Below are 14,505 nucleotides of genomic sequence, written 5' to 3' on the forward strand. Positions count from 1 at the left end.
CGACAGATCACCTTTCAATACTACCCACTGCAGTCTCCCCTTTAACCAGTTCCTTATCCACCTCTGGATTTTCATTTCGATCCCCATCTTTTCCAATTTAACCAGTAATTCTTCATGCGGTACCGTATCAAACGCCTTACTGAAATCAAGATATATTAGATCCACCGCATTTCCCTTGTCTAAAAAATCTGTTACTTTCTCAAAGGAGGAGGTCAGGTTGGTTTGGCACGATCTACCTTTCGTAAAACCATGTTGTAATTTGTCCCAATTGCCAATGACCTCTAGGTCCGTAACTACTCTCTCCTTTAATATTTTTTCCATGACTTTGCATACTACAGATGTTAAACTAACAGGCCTGTAGTTACCCGGGTCACTTTTTTTCCCCTTCTTGAAAATAGGAACTATATTAGCTAATCTCCAGTCAAACGGTACAACCCCCGAGTTTAGAGATTCATTAAAAATTATCGCTAACGGGCTTGCAATTTCACTCGCCAATTCCTTTAATATTCTAGGATGAAGATTATCCGGGCCACCTGATTTACTACTGTTAAGCTGTTCAAGTTTGGCTTCTGCCTTGGATACTGTAATGTCTACCCCCGCACCTTCCCTCCCATCAGTCACTCTGCCACTATTCCTAAGCCCTTCATTAGCCTCGTTAAAGACCGAGGCAAAATATTCATTTAGATATTGTGCCATGCCTAGATTATCCTTAATCTCCACTCCGTTTACAGTTTTAAGTGGTCCCACTTCTTCTTTCTTGGTTTTCTTCCTATTTATATGGCTAAAAAACCTTTTACTATTGGTTTTAATTCCCTTCGCAAGGTCCATCTCTACCCGGCTTTTGGCCTTTCTCACTGCATCCCTACACCCTCTGACCTCAATAAGGTAGGTTTCTTTGCTGATCCCTCCCATCTTCCACTCCTTGTACGCTTTCTGTTTTTTCTTAATCACCCCTCTGAGACGCTTGCTCATCCAGATCAGTCTAAAACTGCTACCTACGAGCCGTTTTCCCTTTCTCGGGATACAGGCCTCTGACAGCTCCTGCAACTTCAACCTGAAATAATCCCAGGTGTCTTCCGCCTTTAGATCCCTAAATATGTTAGTCCAATCCACTTCCCTAACTAGTCACCTTAATTTAATAAAGTTAGCCCTTTTGAAATCGTAAACCTTAGTCTCAGATGCAATTTTGTTTATCCTTCCATTTATTTTGAACCGAATTAGCTCATGATCACTCGAGCCAAGGTTGTTCCCTACAACCATTTCCTCAACAAGGTCCTCACTACTCACCAAAACCAAATCTAAAATGGCATCCCCCCTTGTCGGTTCTGCAACTACTTGATGAAGGAATTCATCAGCTATCACGTCTAGGAAAAGCTGAGCCCTATTATTATTACTAGCATTTGTTTCCCAATCTATATCCGGGAAGTTAAAGTCTCCCATGATCACACAGTTCCTATTAGTATTTACCTCCTTAAAAACATTAAAGAGCTCTCTATCCATATCCAGGCTAGATCCCGGCGGTCTATAGCACACCCCAATCACTATCCCAGGGGAGGCTCTAGTAGTTTTCTTCCCCAATGTGACTATTGCCCAAACAGACTCCGTATTATCCATTGCATTGCTAGTTATTTCGTTACATTTCACCTCATTATTGACATACAATGCTACTCCCCCACCTTTACCTTTGTTTCAGTCTTTCCTAAACAGCACATACCCTTCCATACCTGTACTCCAGTCATGGCTACCGTTCCACCATGTTTCGGTTATTCCTACGATATCCGGTTTCAATTCTCGGACCAGGAGCTCCAATTCCTCCATTTTGTTACCTGGGCTTCTCGCATTGGTGAACAAACATCCTAATTTTTGCTGTTTGGCTTCTCTCACCTTTGTTACCCAACTTGGTAGGGACACAGTACTACCAGTATGACCTGTCGGTCTAGTATCCGCCCCCCCCCCCCTTCCTTATGTCCAAACCCCTCCCTCTGGCTATATCCGTTCTTATCCTGTTGTTTTCCCTCTCAATGTATAAATTTGGCGCGGAGAGTACCTGGACCTCTCCCAACCGTCTCCCCCCAATGTCTAGTTTAAAGCTCTTTTAATCAGATGAGCCAGCCTCCCTCCTAGAATTCTACTTCCTTCCCTACTTAGGTGGAGCCCATCCCGTGAGAACAGTTCTCTGTCCCCGAAAGCCTCCCAGTGCCCATACATCCCAAAGCCCTCCTTGTAACACCACTCCCTCAACCAACTATTTATCGTCACGATCCTGTCACCCCTTTGGCGCCCTTCCCTAGGGACAGGTAGGATCCCACTGAAGATCACCTGAGCCTCAATTTCCTTGAGCGTCTTACCCAGCCTGGCATAGTCTCCCTTGATCCTCTCTAGCGAGAATCTAGCCGTGTCATTCGTTCCTACATGAAGGATGATCAACGGGTTCTTACCTGCTCCTCTTAGGATCCTTTTCAACCTCAGGTCCACATCCCGTATTTTAGCGCCCGGTAGACAGCACACCCTTCTGTTCTCCGGATCGGCCCTGGTCACAGGCCTGTCCAACCTTCTCAGTATGGAATCCCCAATCACGTAGACCTGCCTTTGCCTGGGGACAGTGCGGTCTGCTAACCTATCCCCCGTTCCCCCTGGTTGCAAGCTCCTTCCATTCCTATCATCCCTTGTGGTTCCCCTTAAGCCATCCTGCATCCTCCCTGGGCCCAAACTTGGTGCTACCTCCATCGACTCCTCCCCTCTTTCTATTGGACTAGCCTGGCTCCTCACCTTTTTCCTTGCCCTCCCAGCGTCAGCTACCACCTGCTGTACCTCTTCCTCATTCTCCAAACCTTCAAACCTGTTCCTTAGCTCTATTTCTCCTTCACTGGCTCTCCTTTTCCTCTGCCTGCTTCTCACGGTCACATGCTTCCACTGCTCATGTTCCCCATCCAGCATTCCCCCCTCGCAGGCCTTAGCCCCTGCTTCCCCCTGCACTCCTGAGCATTCCCCTTCAGCCACAGCTTGCCTTTGCTCCATCAGCTGCTCAAACCCCCTTCTGAACTCTACCAGGGTTCCTACCTGCAATTCCAGACCCCGGATCTTTTCTTCCAGCAGGTCTATTAGGCGGCACTTCATGCATATGTACCTCCGTTCCGGCACCCCCACTAGGACCATGTACATACCGCAGCTGCTGCATGCGATCATCCCCATGGTATCCTCTGCTGCTGGGCTCATGGCTGCTGTTGTCTCTGCCTCTATCAGCATTCCCACCTGGGGAACGCAGCACGCACGGCACCTTCCACCTCCCCCTGTCAACTCCCACTCAAACTCCCCTGTTAGCAGCCCTGTTCGCCGGCTCCTGTGCCGCTGCTCTCAGCTGAATGAGGGGGGATTTGATAGCTGCTTTCAACTACCTGAAAGGGGGTTCCAAAGAGGATGGATCTAGACTGTTCTCAGGGGTAGAAGATGACAGAACAAGGAGTAATGGTCTCAAGTTGCAGAGGGGGAGGTTTAGGTTGGACATTAGGAAAAACTTTTTCACTAGGAGGGTGGTGAAGCACTGGAATGGGTTACCTAGGGAGGTGGTGGAATCTCCTTCCTTAGAGGTGTTTAAGGTCAGGCTGGACAAAGCCCCGGCTGGGATGATTTAGTTGGGGATTGGTCCTGCTTTGAGCAGGGGGGTGGACTAGATACCTCCTGAGGTCCCTTCCAACCCTGAGATTCTATGATTCTATGAGAGTGAAAGTGAAACTGAGCAGGGAGCGGCCAGCCGGGCTCTGTGCAGAGACAGACACGTGGAGAGCCAGGGAGGCAGAGGGGGAAACCCAGAGACAAACGGAGACATTGAATTAACCGGGGGGTCGGCGCGGGACGCGGCTCATCAGGGTGAGCTACAGGGGAAGAGTTGTGGGAAGAGGGTGCCCCGGGCTGGGCTGGCAGGGGCTGCGGGTCGGGAGGGCGGGGCACCGGCAGGGCTGGGGGCAGGGCTGGGCTGGGGTGGGGCGGTGGGTCGGAAGTGAGGGGCACCGGCAGAGCTGTGAGGGAGGGGAGCCCAGGGCTGGGCTGGCAGGGGCTGCAGGTCGGGAGTGAGGGGCACAGGCAGAGCTGGGGGGAGCTGGGCTAGCAGGGGCTGCGGGTCGGGAGTGAGGGGCACCGGCAGGGCTGGGGGGGGCAGGGCTGGGCTAGCAGGGGCTGCGGGTCGGGAGTGAGGGGCACCAGCAGAGCTGGGGGGGCAGGGCTGCACTGTGCTGGCAGGGGCTGTGGGTCAGACATCAGGGGCACTGGCACGGTTTGCTCTGGCCAGATGCACTTTGTCCAGGAGCCCCAGTGCCCTGTAAGCGGGGGGGAAGGGAGGGGGGCGATTCAGGATGCCCCAAGGCAGCCCCCCTCTAATAAGAACAGGAACAACTGCAGCTGGTATTTCCAAGGTCCCTTGACCGGCTTGAACAGTCTCACCCCACGGCTGACCCCAAGTCCTGGGGGGTCGGGTGCTTCTAGCGGGCTGAGCTGGGGCGATGTGGGGGGGGGAGGCAGCAAGGGCTGTGTCATTCTCTGCACTCCTGGGTCCCCAAGGAATCCCAAAACCCCAGGAGCAGAGAGACACTTGCCAGCCCTGCCCAAAAATGGGAGTGGCCCAGCGCACAGCAACCGACTGGAAACTTACCCAGCAAAGTGGTGAAAACTAACAATAGACCCAGGAGTCCGGGCTCCCAGCTCCCCGCCCAACCACTAGACCTCACTCCCCTCCCAGAGCTAGGAACAGAACCCAGGAATCCTGGCTCCCAGCCCCCCTGCTCTAGCATCTTGGGATGGAGCGACTCCGGGAGGACATCACCTCCTCCATCTGCCTGGACATCTTGGAGGACCCTGTCTCCATCCAGTGCGGCCACAGCTTCTGCCGGGGCTGCCTCTCAACTCACTGGAGCGAGGTCTCAGCCCAGGGGCCCCGCTGCCCCGAGTGCCGGGCTCCCTGCTCCACGGGCAGGATGATCCCAGACACACACGTCAAAAATCTGGTGGAGAAAATCACTGAGCACTGCAGGAAGAGACGGAGCCAGTGAGACCACAAAGGGGGGAAAAGACCTTTTTCTTGTCGGGGATGCTGGATCCAACCCAGCCCCAGGGCAGGGACTGGCTGGCTGAGAGGATCAGGGAATGGGACAAGGGGCCTGTCCCCTTTAGAGGGCGCCAGCCCTGATCTGGGCCCAGGGTGGGGACTGGCTGGCTGAGAAGGGTGGGAAATGGGGCATAGATTCAGACTTGCAGGGCAGAAGGGACCATCATGATCATCTAGTCTGACCTCCTGCACATCGCAGGGCACAGAACCTCCCCCACCCATTCCTGTAATAGACCCCGAACCTCTGGCTGAGTTACTGACACCCTCACATCATGGTTTAATGACTTCAAGTTACAGAGACTCCACTATTTACATTAGTTCAAACATGCAAGTGACCCATGCCCCATGCTACAGAGGAAGGCAAAACCCCCCACCCAGGTCTCTGCCAATCTGACCTGCAGGAAAATTCCTTCCCAATCCCATATGTGACAATCAGTTAGACCCTCAGCATGTGGGTGAGACCCACCAGCCAGACCCCTAGGACAGAATTCTCCGTAGTAACTCACAGCCCGTCCCATCTCCGGCCGTGGGGGATATTTGCTGCTAGCAGTGACAGATCGGCTACATGCCGTGGTTGGCAGTCCCATCATCCCATCCCCCCATAAACTTATCAAGCTCAGTCTTGAAGCCTTCAGAGCTGGGTGGCTGGAGGGCGGCGGCTGCTGGCCGGGACCCCAGCTCTGAAGGCAGAGCCGCTGCCAGCAGCAACGCAGGAGTAAAGATGGCAGGTGTGGTATTGCCACTCGTACTTCTGTGCTGCTGCTGCTGGCAGGGCGCCGCCTTCAGAGCTGGGCTCCCGGCCACCAGCCGTCGCTGTCCAGCTGCCCAGCTCTGAAGGCAGCGCAGAATTATGGGTGGCAGCACTGTGACCCCCAAAAAATAATCTTGCAACCCCTCCCCTGCACCTCCCTTTTGGGTCAGGACCCCCAATTTGAGAAATGCTGTTTTCCCCATGAAATCTGTGTAGTTTCGGGTAAAAGCACACACAAGATCAGATTACACAGGGGGGAGACCAGATTTCACGATCCGTGACATGTTTTTCATGGCTGTGAATTTGGTAGGACCCAAGATACAACCCCTGACTTTTACAGATTAATTACAAATCTCATGTGCCATGTTCTTTAATATTCATGGATGGAGATGATCCAGGCCCCCCAGATTGGCCCCATTAAGCTGTTTGAATCTGGCTTCCATTTCAGCCAATTCAGGGACAATTTCTACTCCCGTATTCTTGTTCTCAGTAGCCACCTTGCCACAAGCTTCTCATTACGCTTATTACAATCTGAGGCCATGTCTCTATCGTTAGGTGCTGGCCCACGCAGCCTGTATCTTTTATCTCCACCCCATCCTCAGCGCTTAGCGGTCCCACTTCTTCTTTCCTTCTTTTCTTTTTCTTTATAAGGCTCAAGAACCTTTTCCTGTTGATTTTAATTTTTTTGCAAGTTCAAATTCTGCTTGGCCTTTGGCAGCTCTCACTTTATCCCTACACGGAATCACCTCTTTCAGATCCTGGTTCATCCAGTTTGGTCAGCAACCCTTCCCTACGGGCTTCTTCCTGGGTGCAGACTCCAGAGAGTTCCTGCATCTTTGACAAGCCTCCTCCACATCCAGATCCTTCAGCTTTGCAGGCCAGGTCACTTCCCTACTGTGACGGTGCTGCCTGTGGGAGCCAGCTGAGGTTTCTCAATCAGGGTGAACTGCAACTAGAACCGGGCAGACAAACCCCAGAAGCTGGGGGTTATTCCAATACTTAGATTTACCAACCAGCACAGAACAGCTTCTCTAGTATCTCACTGGTTACTCAGAAGTTCAAACACCGCAGTTCCCTTAAAGTGCCCAGCCTCAGGCCTCTGTCCAGACACACACTTCAATATGACGATGATTCCTGAAAATCTTCTCTCATCATATAAAGAAAAGTTTCTTCCAATCCCAAAGGATCAGCCACATACCCAGGTCCAATTATAACTCAGATCTTACCCAAAATACCCGCTACAGCCAATTCTTAGTAACTAAACTAAAATTTATTAAACAAGAAAAGAGTGAGAGTGTTGGTTAAAAGATTAATATACAGACAGACTTGAATTCAATTCTTGAGGTTCAGATACACAGCAGAGATGAGCTTGTAGTTGCCAAAAGTCCTTTTAGAAATAGTCCATAGGTTATAATCCAATGTCCATATTCAGGGTGGCTCCAGTCAGTGACTGGGGATCTCAATCCTTGTGGCTTAAGGTTTCCCCCTCTTGAAACCCAGAGTAGATCGGAGATGAAGCAGGATCGTGTCCCAGGTTCTTATACATTTCCAGCAGCCTTTCCACTTGAGAAAACAATAGGCTGAACTCTCCTTCTCCCAAACATCCTGGCAATTAGCACAGGGTAAGTTATCCATTAAACAGTTCAGATACAGGTTACCACAACCTGCAACGAGACAGAGACACTAATACTATTTCACTCAAGTATCATCATAAATGTTAATATTCCTTTTTTGATCTTTGAATTAAAGTTATAGCGATAGACAAGACTTGTTTGCTGACATCGCAAGCCCTGAGCAAACATCTCCCCTTGAGATCTCTAACAATGCCGGCTGCATTTCAAAGCTCTGTTCATTTACAGATCTACCCAACCAGTCCTGAAGGTTCCCCCATGGGTCAGGTCAGTCGGTGAGGTGAGTTGATTAACTCTTTCTGGCCCTGTCACCTTTCAGCGAGATATTATATTACACTCAGAATGTCACACCTACCTAATTCCCTTCATTTTTCCAGTTTGCCCGTTTGAAATCCAGGACCCCCAGCTGCCGACCTGTTTTGATTTATCCTTCCATTCAATTAAACTGAATTAGCTCACGGTCACTCGAACCAAGGCTGTTCAGTGCGGCCCTCGCTACTCACCAAGGCTAAATCTAAACTGGCGTCACCTCTTCTTGCTTTGGTCACTGATGAAAAAATCTCTCAGCTGTGTCACCTCCAGGATTCTCTGGGCCCTGCCATGATGAGCAGCACTTCTCCAATCTCTGTCCAGAAAATTAAAGTCTCCCATGGTCACACAATTCCCAGTGATGGTTATTTCATTCAGACTATGAAAGGGGACTCTATCCATATCCAAACTGGATCGTGAGGGTCTGTAGCAGCCCCAAGACACTATCCCAGCGGTGCCTCTGGTATCTTTCTTCCCCACAGTGATTTTGACCCAAACAGATTCTGTTTTATCCATTTCATCCCTTCCCATTTCTTCCCCCTCCACCTCGTCATGAACACACAATGCTGCTCCGCCACCTCTGCCTTCTTTCTTTCTTTCCTGTACCCCGGTCATGGCTGGTTTCCCGTCCTACACCTGTAGTTCTAGCTCCTTCCCTTTTGTCACCGGGCTCCTGGCGTTGCTGAGCAGACACCTCACTGCTTCCGCTTGGCTTTGCTCAGATTTCACACCCAGTTACATGCAGTCGTTTTACCGCCGGTATCAGCCTCCTGACTCTCAGTGTTGGTGCCCGTGGCACTATTGTTCCTCTTGTCCATTCTCCTGCCCCCGGCCTTCCTTTCTCCCCTGCTGCGCCCTCTCCGATGTGATCTGCTTCCCACTCAGTGTGTCCCAATAAGAATCTAAGGGCCTTTCCCCTCCAGGGAGCGCTGCCTCTGATCCAGCCCCAGGGCAGGGACTGGCTGGCTCAGGGGTCAGGTCCCAGCTCTGACCTGGCTCTGTCCCTGCAGCAGGGGCTGGGGACTCAGCCGGAGATGGGGCGCCCGGTGCAGCTGGTGCATCTAGACGAGGAAGAGAACCTGATCCTGGACGAGGAGGCCCTGAGCCGCTGCCTGGAGCAGGGTGGGGTGGGGGACGCCCCCGTCTGCCTGGTGTCCATCGTCGGGGTGAAGCGCCGGGGAAAATCCTTCCTGCTGAACTACCTGCTGCGCCGGCTCTGGAGCCCAGTGAGTGTGAACGGGGGCAGAAGTGAGCTGGGGTGTGAGCGGCCCCATCCTGCCCCCTGCTGGGGGGTCAGAGCTTCACACGTGTCTGTGAGCACACCCCCTCCATTGCATGTCTGTCAGCCTGTCTGCCTGGAACTGTCTGATAATATTGTCTGTCCGTCTGTCTGTCTGAACCCGAGCACGTCTGTCTTTCTGGCTGTGTGTCTGTCTGGAATGCAGCGTGTCTGTGTCTCTCTGGTTATCTGTCAGAAACTGAGCACGCCCATCACCATGTATCCTCCCCGCCCCACCCTAGTACAATTACCCCCCAGCCCCCTCCCAGAGCTTACAGTCTGGAGGTGTGGGGGGACCAGTCACTCTTCTCCTCCCCCTGCACTGACCCCGTCCCTCCATGTTCCTGTCCGGCAGGACGCGAGGGACGGGGCATGGATGGGCCGGGAAGACGAGCCCCTGGAGGGGTTTGAGTGGCGCGCGGACATGCAGCGAGTTACCAAAGGGGTGTGGGCCTGGAGTCAGCCCTTCTGGGTCCCGGCCGAGGGGGGGAAGGTGAGTGGGGGCATTGGGGGTGCAGAGGGAGGGGGAGGAGGCCAGGGGTGGTGGGAGACGGGGAAGGGGGAACAGGGTGGAGGGCTGGGAACAGAGGGAATGGGGGAAATAAAGAGGGAACAAGGGATGGAGATGTGGGGAAGGAGGCCCCAGGGGAGAGATAACGGGGGGCAATGGAGAAGAGCGAGAGGAGGGAGCTAACACTGGGGCAGGTGAGAATGAGCTGCCAGGTGCCAGGGGGGCTGGGCAGGGGGCAGCTCCGGGGGCAGAGGGTCGTGGGTGGCTGGACGAAGCCGGGAGCTGACCTGGGGCTCTCACTCTTGGCCCCCCCAGGTGGCCGTGCTGCTGGTCGACACCGAGGGCTCCATGGACATTGAAAGGAACAAGGAGACGAGCATCAAACTCTCTGCCATGTCCATGCTGCTCAGCTCCTACCAGGTTGGGGGGTTCCCTGGGGGGGGGGCGCTGTGCTGCAGAGCACAGTCTGGGGGCTCAGTAGGGGACATTTCCCCTGGCAGCCAGGACTGGCCCCGATGCCCCGTGCGGCACTAGGGGGCGCTGTGCTGCAGGGAGTGGGGCAGGGCTCAGCAGGGGGCGCTCTCCCCTGGGGGTCAGGACGGGCCCCGATGCCCCGTGCGGCACTAGGGGGCGCTGTGCTGCAGGGAGTGGGGCAGGGCTCAGCAGGGGGCGCTCTCCCCTGGGGGTCAGGGCTGGCCCCGATGCCCCGTGCGGCACTAGGGGGCGCTGTGCTCGGGGCGGGTGACGTGGCTGGGAAGTGGCCTGGGGAAGCCGTCACTGCTCGTTGCTGTAGCTCCGTCTGTCTCCTGACTATTTGCAGATACTGAATATTTTGAGTGAGGTGAAGGACCCGGATCTCGAGTACCTGGAGGTGAGGCCGGGCAGCGCGACGCAGAACGTGGCCAGGCCAGGTTCTCCCGTTAGCCCCACAGGGTTATTATCCCTCCCCAGGGGTCCTGTGGGGAAACTGAGGCCCAGAGAGAGAAACCGACTCTCCCACAGTCACGTGGGCCTCTGGACTCAGCACTGTCACCGCACGGCCCAGCCTGGCTCTCTGCTCCCAGGTGTCCAGCGTGGGCCACTGGGCCACAGTTAGGACCCCTCCCTCCCCTCCAGCACAGCTCCGTCATCGGTGGGAAGCTCCTGGGGCTAGGCCTGGGGCGGTCGCTCTGCCCCCTGCTCTGCTTCTCTCTCCAGGCTCTTACCCAGCCCCGCCGGGGTGAGCTCCTTGCAGTCTCACCCTTAGCAACGTCACTTTTGCCTGTGACATACAGTGTGTCCTGCCCCTGCACTGCACCCCGGGGGGATTCTCTGTGCAGGGGAGGGGTTGGCTCTGGAAGGGTTTTTATCTGTGCACACTGCCCTGGGTCCAGGGGTTGGCAGGAACCTGGTTAATGAGGAGATACAGCAGCCCAGGGAGAGCTCGAGTAATCGCCACGTGGCCGAGATCGTTCTAGGCGGGAGCAGAGACATGGTGTCAGCGCCGGGCCTGTGCAAACGGTGCTGGTGGCGTCTGTCAGCCTGAGGCAAGGGTGGTTTTGGGGGTGGGAGGGTACGTCTCAGGAACCCCTCAGGGAAACGACCTCACATTGGGCTCACTGACCCACCCCCACCTCCACAGAGCGCCCCGGAGTGAAGGGGGGAACCCTGGAACAAGACTTGCTCCTCTGTGGGGCATAGGATCTGGAGGATCCTTGTGTCCCATGGCCTCCCCCACCACCCTCCTGGCCGGGTGCATCCCACTTCTCTTTCCACCCCGTGGAAAATATCTGCAGCTCTCTCCAGCTCTGTTTTGCACTCGCTGGACCTCGCTCTCTGCGATAGGTGGAGGGAGCGGCACAGATGGGGATGGGGGAAGACGATCAGGCCCCTTTCTGTTCACCTGCAGGATGACCCCCCAGTGTAAATGCCTCCCATGCCCCAGACTCATCCTCCACCCCCGTTCTCTTTGCTCTGCAGATGTTTGTGCATGTGGCCGAAGAGGTGGGAAAAGAGTACGGACTGGAGCCCATTCAGGTGAGACGGCTTCCCCCCCAAATCACCCGCCCTGGCGCGTGTATCCCCACACTGCACCCCTCCCCTGTGTGCATTGTGATAGGGACGTTATGTGTAACTCCCTTGCTGCGGCTGCCAATACTTAGTAACACAGCACCACCCCATATTCACCGTGAGGGGGCCTCCGTCATGGCGCTGGCCAAGATCCATGAGAACAGTGACCCGCCTTTGTACACAGACCTCTTCAGCCACCCACCAGCTCCCCAGTCTTCTAGACGCCCATTAGGGTCAATTATACAGGATGGGTGGAATCAGCTCAGTGCAATGAGTGGTCAGCGATGACCGTCATTAATCACTGACCCAACCATTGGTCCACCACTTTTTGAGCTGCCCAGGCACCTGAGCTGGTTCCTAATAGGACAGGGCAATTGTGTGGCCAATCTCTTCAGATGGGGTTTCTCGGATGACCAGGGATGTAGCTGTGGTCAGCTATTCTTGACGAGCGCCCACTGACTTACTTCACCTGGCTGATGACGATGCTGTCAAATGGTTGGGTACTGAAGATCCCTCCCCCACTTCAGAGCATGTGTCTGCCCCATGCACTCCCTCCACATTCCCTAGGGGTTGAGGTTTTCCCTCCAGACATCAACGTTCTCCCCAACCCAGCATCCCCCCCCGCACCAGAGACCCTCACTCCCCTCCTGTCTCCCCTGCAGAAACTAGACCTGCTGGTGCGGGACTGGAGCAGCTCCCTGGTCCTAGGAGTTGAGGGTGGCGAGGAGCATCTGATATTCATCAGACAGGTGACTGGGAATCAGAGACGGAGGAATGGGACATGGGGCCTTTCCCCTCTAAGGGATGATGGGCTCCAATGTTTCCAACCTGGGGGAGGTGAGACCCCAGGAGATTGTGTGATGGGTTTTGTGGGGGGTCGCAAGTGCAGGGCTGGAGTTCGGGTGTGGCAAGCAGAATATTTGTCCAGAGCCCCACACCACAGGGGACCCTGGAAAGCGGCCGGAGCTGAAGCTGAAGTCCCAGCTTAAGGTGGGAGTCACCATTTTTTTAAATACAAGGGTCCAAATTGTCTTTTAAGGCCAAAGGGGGTCACCAGTACAACACGGTAGAGAAACGCTGTGCGTGAGTTTAGCCGCTGACGTCTCCAAAGAATCCATCCACAGTGAGCAACCTCCAGCCGGGGGCTGCCGAGGCAAAGCTGGACTTTCCCGGCAATTGCTGCTCCAGGCCGGGCACCTGTCGCTGCCCTACACTCAATGAGCCCAGGCAGTGTAGAGAAGGAAGCTGCTTGATTGCAAAGGGGAGGGGAGAAAAGCCAGGCCAGGGGGAGGGAAAGGAGCAGGGTGGGACAATGGATCTGCAGAGCCTGGGACCTGGGGTGGGGAGGACTGGGACTGACAGACACTCCTTTCGCTTCCTGCCATCCCCTGCCTCGTTCACTGCTCCCCTTCCAACATCTACCACAAACGAGGCCGGGCCCCTCCAGACCCTCTCTGACTGCCCAGCAGGTCTGGCTGGTGTTAACACGGGTGTTTGTGTGTCAATGTAACGATTCCCCCTGCTCCGGCAGATGCTGAAGGCAAAGACCCCCTGCAAACACCCCAAGGCCCTGGAAGTGCTGAGCAGAAGCAGCAGCCGCTGTTACCTGATGCCCTTCCCCGGCGAGCAGATCACGACGGGGAGCGAGGGAACCCTGAGAGGTAACGGACCCGGAACAGCGGCTCTGAGCCCCCTGCCATGCGCCGGGCAATGCGACTGGGGTGCTGCTCCTGCCTGTGCGTGGAAGGTAGAGAGAAGGGGGATCAGACAGGCCCTCTATTCCCTCCCCATCATCTGTCTCTCTCCCCTTTGCAGACATGAGAGCAAATTTCCGGGAGAGCCTGAGGGACTATGTCACCGCCCTGGTGAGCTCAGCCAGTCGACACGTCCGGAGGGACCGGCATGGGGAGCTGCTCACCGGGACACAGCTGGCTGCCAAGATAAAGGTGGGGACTGGCCAGCTGTGCTGGAGGGAGCAGGAAGGGGATGCTCTCTCCTTGCAGTCAGTGATGACCCCAATACCCCCAAATCCCCAGCTGCCCCACCCCAGAGGTGGCTGCATCTCAGCACCAGGCGAGCCATCCCCATGTTCTCAGCCTTTCTAAGCCCTGTGGAGTTGTGACGTGATGGTTTCTTTTGGTTCCTTTGCAGAGTTTATCTGATGTGATGAAGAGACATCGCTCCGGCTTCTCCTCCCCCTGTCAGGTACCGTCTCTGCCTCTGACTCAATTGTGGGGTGTGTTCCTTCCCCCATCCATACCACCGCTGGGGCAATGTTGGGAACTGGGTCCAGGCTGCTGGATGTAACTGGAGAAGAGTCTGGGTGAAATCTTATTTTCTTGGACTCCAGGGTAGAAGAATTTCACTAGCCTGGAGGGCAGCTGGTGCTAGACTGTTTATCCCGCCTACGGACACGTCTCCAATCCTTAAGACCCATAGCCCCAATTCCTGTTTATCCCCAGGGAACTCCTCCTAGTGTTTAAATGAGAGGAATTTTTAAGAGCAGATCTGAAAATGGGGGTGGTTTTCCTGCAGAAAACTTGGGAGTTTCCCGGGAATTGTAGTTCTTTCTGCTGTGGGCATCAAATTGAAAAGTGGTGCTGCCAGAAGCCCCAGGCGGCTGCCACACTGGCTAACTGTGTCGCTCTGTTACCTGAGGCTGCTGTGGTGGAAGCTGCAGTCGCTAGGTGGAGATGGGGCCCCACAAACTGCAGCTCACCCCAGCCGTGTCCTCCCCGTGCAGATGGTCATCGCCTTCCACAACCAGAGAGTCCTGGACAGAGCCCATGCAGCCCACGCTGATTTTCTGAAGAAGAAGGTGAGTCCGGGGGTGTCTCTGTGCCCCCAGCCCAGGGAACCGCAGGGAAACATCCCAGC

The 14,505-nt window shown here is 54.9% G+C and overlaps 1 protein-coding gene across 1 annotated transcript in view; it reads left to right on the forward strand.

Moving 5' to 3' along the window:
- Window positions 1-14,505, forward strand: part of LOC120404123 (RING finger protein 112-like) — an 89,965-nt gene that overhangs the window by 72,938 nt on the left and 2,522 nt on the right. Inside the window, exons 6-12 of the mRNA XM_039536122.1 lie at window positions 10,400-10,450; window positions 11,539-11,595; window positions 12,291-12,377; window positions 13,160-13,289; window positions 13,444-13,574; window positions 13,780-13,833; window positions 14,372-14,446. Of these exons, the coding sequence (XP_039392056.1) occupies window positions 10,400-10,450; window positions 11,539-11,595; window positions 12,291-12,377; window positions 13,160-13,289; window positions 13,444-13,574; window positions 13,780-13,833; window positions 14,372-14,446 (585 nt within the window). The remainder of the gene's footprint in view (window positions 1-10,399; window positions 10,451-11,538; window positions 11,596-12,290; window positions 12,378-13,159; window positions 13,290-13,443; window positions 13,575-13,779; window positions 13,834-14,371; window positions 14,447-14,505) is intronic.

Source organism: Mauremys reevesii, linkage group 4 (genome assembly GCF_016161935.1).
Source record: "Mauremys reevesii isolate NIE-2019 linkage group 4, ASM1616193v1, whole genome shotgun sequence".
NCBI classification, from domain to species: Eukaryota; Metazoa; Chordata; order Testudines; family Geoemydidae; genus Mauremys; species Mauremys reevesii.